The 12,333-nt window shown below is 38.6% G+C and overlaps 1 protein-coding gene across 10 annotated transcripts in view; it reads left to right on the top strand.

Annotated features, from left to right (window-relative positions):
- PHF14 (PHD finger protein 14) overlaps positions 1–12,333 on the top strand; it is a 155,853-nt gene that overhangs the window by 45,898 nt on the left and 97,622 nt on the right. For 9 of the 10 annotated variants that reach the window (XM_063123414.1, XM_063123427.1, XM_063123422.1 and 6 more), the window contains 2 exons: positions 1,344–1,475; positions 4,563–4,731. In XM_063123414.1, the coding sequence (XP_062979484.1) occupies positions 1,344–1,475; positions 4,563–4,731 (301 nt within the window). The remainder of the gene's footprint in view (positions 1–1,343; positions 1,476–4,562; positions 4,732–12,333) is intronic. The other variant, XM_063123436.1, reaches the window with a different exon arrangement.

The raw sequence follows: 12,333 nt of genomic DNA on the forward strand, positions 1-12,333 counted from the left end.
CACAAAGAAGACCCTCTCTTGTGGATGCATAATATACTCCCTCAAGATGGTATATGGTGAAGGGACTCCTCTGATGATTTAATGCATATGCAGGATGGTATTTGAGGAGGCATTACTACAGATATTTGGGCCTCATGCTCTTTAAAGGTGATCACTAGAATCTGGAATGGGCTTTTAAAAATCGAGTTAAGCTTGTGGTTATGAATTCCACATGTTATGCATGGTGTAAAGGAATACTTACTTTTGGTTTGTTAGTTCTGTTAGTTCATTTCAGTATATGATCCAGGTTTATCCACTCTCACTTTACTGTTCATAATTTTATAAATTATGAATTAACTTTTTAAAGTATTAATTTGATCTGGTATGGTGGTGTCTGCAAAACAGGGGTACCATCATTTGATGTCCTTTTGACTATTTTTGCCATATAAATGATGTAAAATGCTGCTGTTGAACTTCTTGCATGATTGCATTGTCCAACAATTAGGATGTTTTCCATCACAACTGTTTTATTTGCATTTTTGTTTGCTTACAGATTATTGGGTTCATACTTAATCATGAGTTGAGTAGATCCATTTGAAATTAAAAGAGAAGTAATCAAGGCTAACAAGTATCATTGATTTCAGCAGATCTACTCAAAGCCTGACTAAGTCTAAATCCAACTCAGAACATTTAGATTCTGACATGTAATGGTTATTTGCAGTTCCTCACTAATTTGAAATAATAGGATTCACAATTCGATATCTCTTGTAATATGCAAAGATCTTTTCAAGTAAATTGCATCATCCTTACAGCAACTTTTCAAAGTGAAGACATATTACAGATAAGAGCCTGAGTTTGAAAGTTTTATCTACAGATCCCTGTAAGTTCTTAATAGCTGATCAGGGATTTAAATTCAGGTCTCGCATACCTTGGGCCGGCACTCTGGCTACAAGAACGAACTAGCCTCAATGAGAATTTAAAGTTGGATGCTAATCAATGTATCAGAAGTTATAAATACCCAGCTGCCATTAGTGAACTTTTAGCAATGGTTTGAATCCAGAGAAGCATAGAGGAACACTTACACAACGGGGCTTTCCTGCCTTCTCCTTCTTGCTACAGCACCGTGTGTCCCTCCAAAGGCTTCTCATGAGGATCAGGAGACCCTCCAGACCATTGTGGGATGTGGTGCAGGGGCTGTCACTGAAGTTGGGTAATCCGCAAAAACCGGGGTCACTCTTTGCACAAGCAGAAGTGCCTTCTGCTCGCACAAGGGGCTCTTTCGATCCCACCCCATGTAAACATTGAGATGATTCAGTAAAGTATATGCATTATCTCAAATGAAACTTTTTTCCTGCATTTCCAAGTTGTGGGATTTGCAAGAAGAACCATGATCAACACCTCCTTTTGCTGTGTGATACTTGTAAACTCCATTATCATCTTGGATGTCTGGACCCTCCACTTTCAAGGATGCCAAGGAAGACTAAAAACAGTTACTGGTAAGAATATTGTAAATGCATTGTACCACTTACTAGGGCATTTTTTTAAAAAAATAAGCGTAAGTCTACAGATACGAGGTCCTGAATCTATCAGGGTTTTTTGTTTTGTTTTTTCTTCTCAAGGTTTTTGTTCTGTATCTTATGTCAATATGGGTCCTTCAAGGATTTTTTTTTTAACGTGACTTTGAGTTCCATATCAATGCTGACTTCTGAAAATTTGCAAAACAGAGGTCCCTCTTTTGGTCACTTCTTTGTGGTGTAGGATTAAAAAAAACTTCCTAAGCTTACTGTGGATTAGCGGTTTCTATTCTTGAAAGTGAATTCTACACTCTTGCTTTCACCCCAGTTAAGGGAAATGGCACTGACCATAGCCATGGTTAATGTTAATCAAGGTTCCTGTTTAACCAGGGTCTGAAATGAGCATTAAATCATGATTTGAACCCTTCCATTACAAGGAAGTAAAGCTGACTTTCAATGATCAGATAAAACTGTCACTGGTTTTATTTTGCTTTTTAATTATATTGAAAGGGTTCATTTAAAACCATCAAATCAAAAGGACATAAATGGAACATCTCAGTGATAGTAGTAGGTCAGGAAGGTAGCAAGGCTTTTCATTCAAAAAGCTGCCACTTCTTCACTATGAATTTTGTGCTTCCGCTACACTTCTGATCACAAACGTGGCTTTCACTTTTAATTTAGCTAGAGTATATTCAGTAGGATAAGATTCTAAAAGAGAAATGGAGTCTTATTGATTGCATCCTTTTCATCTTTAGATGTGTCTTTGTAAATTCTTTTCAAGATCAGGGGAAAAGGCTATAGAATTAGAACCTTATTATAAATGTGAAGTTCAACAGAACAGTGTCCCTGCTGTTTGTAGTACACTTGCCATTTCAGAAGTTTCTCCCAATAACCCTGGGAGCATCAGCTCTGTTGGCTATAACTATTATGCATGTAATACCAAATTCTGATGTGTGTGTATATATATGTATGTGTATATATATAATATATATATATATTAGCTGGAATTTGGTTTGAAGTGGACAATAGTGGTAGTTGGTGGTAGTTCACAAACTCAACCTCTGGAGTTTCAGAAATCATTTCTTAATTTGATTTCTGGGGCGGAAGGGCAGTAAGATGCTGTGTAATTGCCCTAGCATGGTACACCTATAATTATAATTGTCCTGTATTGAAGAAGAATGAAAATACTTAAATTTACGGCTGAACAAAACCCATGCAGGAAAAAAGCTTGCATTAACCATCGCATGTGAAAAGAATCAATAGTTCTTTTGTGTCTTCCCTCGTTCACAGCTTTCTATTTTTTTAATTCATCTCATGCTTGTGTTTTGTAAGTATTGTATTAGTAGTCAGGCAACACTACCCTTCAAAATATGTGGTGGGGCAAGGTATTCTTTTTTCTTTTCTTTTTTAAGGCTAGTACAGAAAAACATCAGGCAATATATTTTCCCAGCCCAGTGAAAGAAAACATGAGGAAAACAAAGTTGTGTGTTAGATTTTATTTTTTATTTATTTAAAAACATTTTTATAGTGCCACCTCGCCAATTCTGGCATCATGGCGCTCTACAATAAAACATAAAACAATTTCCATTAAAAATCCTCAACCCACATTAAAATTTAAACCAATTTAAAGCATGCATAGGAAGGTGTAAGCAATACAATGCAAATTTTCTGTAAGCAATAGTACTATATTAGTACAGAATATGACAGGGATATTTTGGAATACAGAGAGTCCCACATTTGGCCATTTTCACTGGTTTCTGTCTTGCTATTTTTAAGAGGCCATTTCAATTATTGTAGTTAATGTCTAACATAGACCTTAATTGCCTTTGTGTCTGAGATGAGCTTTGGGTTAGAAATCCAAGCATTTTATCAGTATGCTGGGATTTATTAAACTCTGCTTTGGGAATTTAAATGTAGCATTGCAGTGTGCAATAATTAAAGTAAACGGCACCAGATAGTTCTCATGTTAGATCTGGTTCATGAAAAAACATTATCTTTTGTCCAGAAGGGTTAATTTTGGTTGCATATGTGTAGTTGCAGAGTGTTTCCATTCTGGCTTTTAAACAAAACTATTTTAGAAAATCTATTTTCAAATTCATACTCTGTGAGCTGTAGCAATGTCTCATTAAGTTATTGCAAAATTTCTACTTTATTTGACTGATAGAGCATAATGTGCTCGACAATGACCCTACCTATACAAAATGCTTCGTAGAGGCAGTAGTCTCAATGCTTTCTATAGATGTCCTTATTCAGAAACTTAAATTGATTAGCCTTCATAAGCTAGCATTGAAGTCTTTACAAAAAGTACCTTCCGAAAGCATCTCCGTGTGAATGGTTAATTTTTCTTAAATATGCTAGGAGATTTTTATGTATGATGAAAGTGTTTCTGATAACCACTGTCTCCCAACTTTCTTTCACCAGGTTCTAGATTTATGTTAATTGGCTCTCATGGTTGTTGATTTTTTGTTTTTGTTTAAATCTGTTTGAATTTGGCCAATTTGAAGTGATTAACTGATTCCTCTCCCCCTCCCACACCCCCCCAGGTGATTCTTTCCTTGTCAGTTAAAGTCTTTCTGTCAGAGAGCAGATTCAGCATGGGGTGTTACTGGTAAGGATTAGAAAAAGCCTCAGCTAATGCAAAGGGGCAGCGTATCTTTTATAGACAGAACAGTACTTTCAATGAATGTTTGGTTCTGCATGGTGCAAGGTGGAAAAAAAAATGTTGTTGAGCTACAAAGCTTGTCTCTGATCCCTTTACACATGTACAGGGGCCTGTAACCAAAGAACTTTTCCAAAGAACTGCCCCCGCCCGCCATGCTGCTGTGCAAGCTGTTTTTAAATTCAGAAATTTTAGCAACAGCTTGTGTCATGGGATGTACTATTCAGGAAAGAAAAAGGGAGAAGCCTTTTTGCATATACAGAACTTTATCTATTTATTTGGTTTCTCTTGCATTGTAAGAATTCCCTTTCCCAGTCTTTGAGTTTTGTTTTTCAGCCTTAATATTTTTTAATTTTAATTTTTTGCTTGGGTAGTTGCTGTCTTCAGTTTGGATTTTTTTGTCCTCCCAGGCAGTGTTCAGAGTGCGACCAGGCAGGTAGTAGTGACATGGAGACCGACATTGCCATGGAAACTTTACCAGATGGAACTAAGCGATCAAGAAGACAGATTAAGGAGCCAGTGAAATTTGTTCCACAGGATGTACCCCCAGAACCAAAGAAGATTCCTCTCAGAAGCACGGTAAATGACAGCTCAGTCAGAACTACACATGTCACAGTCTTTGGCTTTAAATCCAACATCATAAAAGTGCCTGGAACCTTAATGTGAAGGCTCTATAATGGTATAAATATGAATATAATATAAGTTCTACAGCATTTGTTAAGAAATGTGAAACATAATAGGTAGATACCAGAGATTTACTTGAACTATGAAAAATAAAATACCCTTCAGTTTTTTTCCTCAGGTTTATTTCACATATCCTTGAGCATTTTACTGTATATTTTCTTTTTGTGCAAAGAAATATACCAGAATGTAAAATATTAAAACTTACAAAACTGCTCCTAATGAATTTCTAGCACTAAGGAATAAATGACATTATTTCCCCTTTGCATGTCCAGGCTTCCACTCTCCATATGCGTTTTGATGTGAGAATATTTTCAAACATGGATCCGCACTGCGCATTCTAAGATGGTCACATGGCAGAATTATTCCATGTGAACATCTGCACATACAAATATATGTGCAAAAACTTACTTTATTGCTCCAATTAATGTGCGAGGCTTTTTTTTGCTGACAGAATATTTTTATGCTTTAAGTTGGCTTGGCTGAGCCCTTTGTGGCTGTGCTTCTTCTTTGAAGAAGCAAATTATTTCACAGTAGTGAATGGAAACATTTTCTTAGGAATGGATTTAGGACGCTGTTCTCTCCTCTCACCCCACTACTCCACTGAGACCGTTAGCCTGAACCATAGAATTTGGAGAGCAAATACTTGCCTCTTTTTATAATGGCGATACTGAACATAAAGCTAAATTATTTGACACTTTTAAACTTTGTTCTGATTCTCAGAAGAAAGGTGTGTGAAAGAAATTTTATATTTATCCATTAATTTTGTCTTGTGGCAACATGTATGCTGTAACTAATCTATTTTTAATGAGGTCTTGCCGTAGTTGCTTGTCAAAGTTAGACAATAAACTTGAGTCACTTAAATCCCTCATTCTGGGATGCTTGTGTGGTTTGCTGCCTTGACAAGATTAACCTTCTCTATGTAGACTGTGGCCTGCTCTGGGTGATTAAGTGCTGTTTTATAGAAAGTGTTCTCCTTGTAGTACTGTCTTACATTGCCGTTATTAATGCATGACAACATTCTGTGTTACAGTTTAAGAAGTAAGAGAGAATCCTCTGCTTGGAAAAAAAACCCAATGTATTTGCCTCTTTAAAACAAATATTTTGTTTGTCTCTTACAAACAAACAAAACATTCATGATTAAGGAGTACATTTTGTCAAGCTATAATAGTAACATATAAAAATATATTTTCACAAATCCAAAAACAAATCTGTCGTGTTACAATCCAGTTCCTTTTTGTTCTTGCTGTATCCAGATGGGAAGATGAATTTAAGTTGCAAGGATCACCCCCAAACAGAATATGGATATTTGCGTATGAACAAACTTCACTGAAGTCCAAAACATATTTGCTGAAAGTGCTTTCAGTGGAATATGTGGCTTCTCAGCTTACATGATAAGGCAACTACCGGCCTCCCCTGACCTATCTATATACTGCCCTTAAGGGGGGTGCAAATAGAAACTATAACACCGCTGGGTTCTCCAAAGCAGGGAATCACAACGCAACACAGTGACTGGGTTCAGACAACACGATAACCAATGGTGGTTTAAATAGTCAACGGTTGGTTATTTAACCCACCATGGGTTATCATGTCATGTGGAAGGAGTTCTTTAGCCAATGGTTGGTTATTTGGCCGAAATAACCAACACAAATAACCAACACTGTGCAGAGTTGGCTATTTGAACAACCTTTGGTTATCATGTTGTGTGGAGGGCATCATTGGTTATTTCCTCGGCCACCATTGGTTATTTCATCAGCCACAGAGTCACAAGGCAAGAGCGGTCAAAGCGGTGGCTGCCACTCTAGTCCAACTGGCAGGATTAAATTCTGACAGCAATGGCTGATGGGATACTAGCAGGAGGACTGAGGGGAGAGAAAGGGCAGGGGATAAGTGAGTCAACTCAGCGTGGACTAATAATCCACACCACCGATGATGATGATGATGATGATGATGATGATTTATATCCCACCTTTTTCCTAGTACTGGGACTCAGGGTGGTTTACAAGATTAAAACATGTACAATTAAAACGTATAAATATAAATTACAAAAGTTAAATAGAATTAAACCTACAGTAAAATTAAAAATATGTTAAAAGTTTTTAAAAAACTGTAACAGATTAAAAGGGGGGGGGGAATCCAATACATTAACACAGGTCCAGTATAGTTCCAAAAGCCTGCTGAAACAAAAAAGTTTTTGCCTGTCTCCAAAACTGTAGCACAGAGGGCGCCAGCCTAGCCTTCCTGGGAAGGGAGTTCCAGAGCCTTGGAGCAGCCACCAAAAAGGCCCTCTCCCATGTACCCATCAGGCGTGCCTGGGATGTTGGTGGGACTGAGAGAAAGGCCTCCCCAGAAGGTCTTAGAGCATGGGCAGGCTCATATAGGAGAATATGTTCTTTCAGATAACCTGGACCCGAGCTGTAGAGGGCATTATAGGTGATAGCCAGCACTTTGAATTGTGCCCGGAAACAGACCGGAAGCCAGTGAAGCTGTTTTAACAGGGGAGTTGTATGCTCCCTGTAACCAGCCCTGGTCAACAATCTAGCTGCAGCTCTTTGAACCAGCTGAAGTTGCCGAACAGTCTTCAAAGGCAGCCCCATGTAGAGCACATTACAGTAATCCAAATGGGATGTAACTAAGGCATGTGTCACCGTGGCCAATCTGACATCTCAAGGAATGGGTGCAGTTGGCACACTAGCTTTAACTGTGCAAATGCACTTCTAGCCACTGCCGAAACCTGGGCATCCAGGCTCAGGGCTTAATCCAGGAGTACACCCAAGCTGCGAACTTGTTCTTCGGGGGAGTGTAACCCCATCCAGCACAAGCTGAATCCCTATTCCCTGATCTGCCTTTCGGCTGACCAAGAACACCTCTGTCTTGTCAGGATTAAGCTTCAATTTGTTTGCCCTCATCTAGCCCATTACTGCCGACAGACACTAGTTTAGCATTAAAACAGCTTCCTTGGAATTGGGTGCAAAGGAGTAGTAGAGTTGGGTATCATCAACGTACTGGTGGCACCACACCCCAGAACTCTGGACAACCTCTCCCAATGGTTTCATGTATATATTAAATAGCATGGGGGACAAAACAGAGCCCTAAGGGGCTCCACAGGCTGATGGCCAAGGAGTTGAACAGGAGTCCCCCAGCACCACCTTTTTGGGTCCGCCCCTCCAGGAAGGAATGGAAGCACTGTTTTATAAGTTCCATCCAAGCAAGGCAGCCCAGAAGGATTACCATGGTCGATGGTATTGAACGCCGCTGAAGGGTCCAGTAGAACCAACAGGGACACACTCCCCTTGTCCACTTCCCGGTGCAGGTCATCCACCAAGGCGACCAGAGCTGTTTCTGTCCCATAACCAGGTCTGAAGCCAGATTGAAATGGATCTAGATAATCTGTCTCATCCAGGAATCCCTGGAGTTGAGAGGCCACCACACACTCCAGTACCTTACCCAAAAATGGAATATTGGAGACTGACTGGTAATTACCCAATATGGTGGGATTCAAGGAGGGCTTTTTCAATGTAGGTCTTACCCCTGCCTCCTTCAAGCATTTAAAAGCAGCAGTTAAACCAATCCTACCACAGATTTTAAAACTGTTAAGAATTAAAGGCCTAGGAAAATCAAAGGGTCTTTGTGTTTTGACAAAAGGACATCAGAGTCTTTGTACAAGGTGAGTCTCTCTGGCAAGAGCATTCCATAAATGGGCATCTCAACCAAAAAAGCCCTTCCTCCAGTCACCATTCATGTGTCAATTGGCTCCTGGAAGATTGTCCCTGAAGATAATCTGAGTGTACAGATAGGCTTGTGTTGGAATTTCCTTTAAATCAGCACCTCTCATTGTATGACCTGGAACCCATTTTCACATAGCCCCTGTCACACATTACTAATGTGAAAAGCAAGCACAGGTAGAAAGGGGGCAGTGGTACTCTCAATGATGCACAGCTTCCCTTGTCCCCAACATCCACACACTAGGGCTCCGGGTCCTGGGGGAAGACTGCACATAGAAATTTACACACATAGGCTTACCTCCTGCAGATGCCCATGCCTAACACTAGGATGTCAGGGATGGGATGAGTGAAGCCATGTGTTGGGGGCAGGGCCAGACCATGGTCTCACTGCCCCATTTTACATGCATTGCTCTTCATGTGATCAATTTGTTAAGGGGGCTAAATGAGTTTCTCGTTCATATAGTGATACCAGGAAAGGTTCCAGCGCTGAAAATTTTGGCAAATTGTTTTGGGAGTAGATTTATTTGTCAAATGATCCTGAGAAGCCAATTCCCAGAAAGTGGAGTGTTCCCATTCCTGACCTGATGGGCAGGGTTCCTTTGGTTTTTCACATGTCATGATGAGCAAATCACAGACTTAAATCATTTGATAGAAAATAAAGTTCAAGATCAAATTTTATCATACTTAGAATATACCCATTGAAATCAGTGGGACTTAAGTTACTCATAACTAAGTTAAGTTATACTTATTTCAATGAATTTTAAGTATGACTAAATCTGGATCCAATGCACACTGTGTGAATTGATCCTCAAATAAAATGGTTGCCAAGATCTGTGGCTGGATTATGTGGCTTCATTACCTTACTGTTTGAACAAAGTATTTGTCTAATGCATTTTGGAATAAACCTAATACAATAATTAGTATTGTTGATGTGTACTTAAGCTAAAACTCACCATTGATTAGATTTCAAATGATCGAGGTACATGTTAAATCTTAGTTTTCTTGTAAACTCAGGGGTCCAATGTCTTTGTTACTTGATACGCATTAAACCCATTTAATAACATAGAAAGTGCATTAAAACAAATTGTAAATCCTACACATCACACAATATTAGTTTCTTTTTCTTCTCTAGTTAGACTTATGGAATTATTCCACTGTTCTCACTTATTTACCTCTTTTATGAAATACTGCATTTGAGGCATTTAAGTCCTCCTAAAAATGTGTACAAATTTAAATGAGTTCAAATATAAACTGCTATGAAGTCACAGCAGCTTTCCATATTGAAAAAATTTGGGGGTTTCAGATGTATTTTTATGTAAATTTGGAGCTCTGAATGCCTATAACCATACATCCACATTTCTTTTGGCTTGCATTCTCCTCATCTCCCACTTTAAAATGGCCCATTTAGGAACTCAACCTTAGTTGTAATAGAGAAACAACATCAATCTTTAGTTAGATGTCACAAGATGTAATACTGTAGTGTCGATACTATCTTTAGGATATCATCCCAAGGGCAATGGTTGATGAAAACTCCTCCACAGATGGTCAAAAAAATTCCTGATGCAAATCTGAATTAATTACATCTGGTTTTAATTAAAAAGAGATATAAAAGTACCAGGTGGAGAAACTTTGGCCCTAGAGCTAAAATCTAAATAGTGGGGGGAAATCAGGCTGATGATTTCAGTTTGAGTATCACCAGTAATGTAAACTAAAAGAAGATAGATGGAGCTAGTATAAATAGGTGCTACAGAGCAAATGTAACAATACTTGATAAGTATATTTAATATGAATGTTTTAAGGAGGGATTCTTCGTGTTCTGGCAGTTCCGTTGCATAGTTATTTCCAAGACAGAGGCTGTTATTCCCCCAGATGTAAGGAATTCTAACAACCTCTTATCTTGGAAATGACTAGGCAATGGAACTGCCAGAAGCAAATTACAAAGTTTGCTTTACATATATTAGATTTAGCAGCTGTTCTTTGGTTTATTTTAGACTTGACCAGCCATTAAATAAAAGTCACACAATTTTAGTAACAATAGTCTCTTCTCTGGAGTTTATCTATGTTAGGAAATTTCAGTTAAGTCTGGCCAATGTTTAGTTGTCAATAACTAATGACTCTCCATTGCTAATTTGACAGACATAGAAGGTTATATTTTTGTGTGTTTGCGAATAGGACCATTAACTTACAATCAGCCCCTATACTGTTGCATTGTGTAGTCTTTAGAAAATGCTACTTGATGTGCTAAAATAAACTATTCATCAGTATGAAATGTTATGAAAAACTGTAAAATTAGGTTAGAAGCGTTTTGTACACCAACAATCTTTCACAATAGCCTAAGGAAACACACATCCATTTTCTCACAGTTTATTTCATAGGAAGCTGCCTTATAGCAGCTGTCCATTAAGCCTAGAATTATCTATCCTGATTGAAGCTGCTCTCCTACAGAAGTTTTTTTCCCATCACTTGCTACATGGTCCTTTTAATTGGAAGTGCTGAGAATTGAACCCTGGGCCTTCTGCATGCAAAGCTATCTACTATGGATCTCAAAAGGGTCAAATTTAGCTTCAAGCAAACTAATTTTGACTCCTTAGCCCACAGTGGGCACCATTTTAAAAATAATTTCCCAGCAGGGGCAGGGATGGATTTGACCTCCCTGAGCCTGAGGTTCCTGAACTCTGCCTTGCTGCTGTCAAAATAAATGATGCACTACTGCCTTTAAAAAGCTAGGTGGTGCTTCTGCTGTCTAGGATAACACCAACGTCATGTATGAGTATGACAGCATAGTCAGTAGTACACGCCTAGCACTATCTGCTTTTGTAGCTTCTGTACCCAAAAACAGAATTATCTGTCTTTGTTACTCTCCCAGCCTCAACATGACTCAGCTAGGGCACCTATAGATAAGCAATCTGCTGGGCTTCCATGATCACTACTTATGAGTCTGATCGCAATGGCTGTCAATGCCTCTGCCTTCTGTATGTTCCTGTTTTCTCTTTTCTCCCATTTTCAATGTCCAGTGTACTCAGGTGGACAGAAGTGCCAGCGAGTTGCCCTTCTTTTCTCCACACTTGAGTTGAACGTCCAGAACTGAGCTAAGTAATGTCTCTTTGTGGGGAGATATGTGTATGCACTTGAGTGTAGAGCCATTAAGCCATTTGCAGTGTGTTAAGCTCAGGCTTGGGTGTTTGGAGCAAAGATAGAAGAGGAAGTGGAATTGGTTGTGCATCCCCCACGCACACACCTTCTTTCAAACATCTGAAGCCACTCTGAGTGTATACTCCTTGAGATGTCAATCTTCTATAAATAAATATATCATTATAAATAAATAAATCTATGTTGTAATTGCTATTTGGATCCTATTTGTGTTGGCACGCGGCAGGAGTAGGGTAAAATTATATATATACCATATTTCTTCGATTGTAAGACGCACACTAATTTCAGTACCACCAACAGAAAAAAAAACCTAAGACACACCTGCGATTCTAAGACCCCATTCTAAGACACCCCATTTTTAGAGATGTTTATATGGGAAAAAAGTGTGTCTTAGAATCAAAGAAATAGGATATATATATGTGTGTGATCAAAGTTGGCCATTACACTGATCTTAAGGATTTAATTTGTTTGTTTTAAAAAAGAAATTGTGAGTAATGGTTGTGATCGTTATTGTAAAAATTCTGTATCGTATTTCTCCACTTTTGCCAGAGATTTAAAATTAGGGTACATCTAAATGAGTGTAACCATCTTTTCAATACTGGCCTCATTGGGACTCTACTGCCTC

The sequence above is a fragment of the Elgaria multicarinata genome, chromosome 1 (genome assembly GCF_023053635.1).
Source record: "Elgaria multicarinata webbii isolate HBS135686 ecotype San Diego chromosome 1, rElgMul1.1.pri, whole genome shotgun sequence".
Classification (NCBI taxonomy): Eukaryota; Metazoa; Chordata; class Lepidosauria; order Squamata; family Anguidae; genus Elgaria; species Elgaria multicarinata.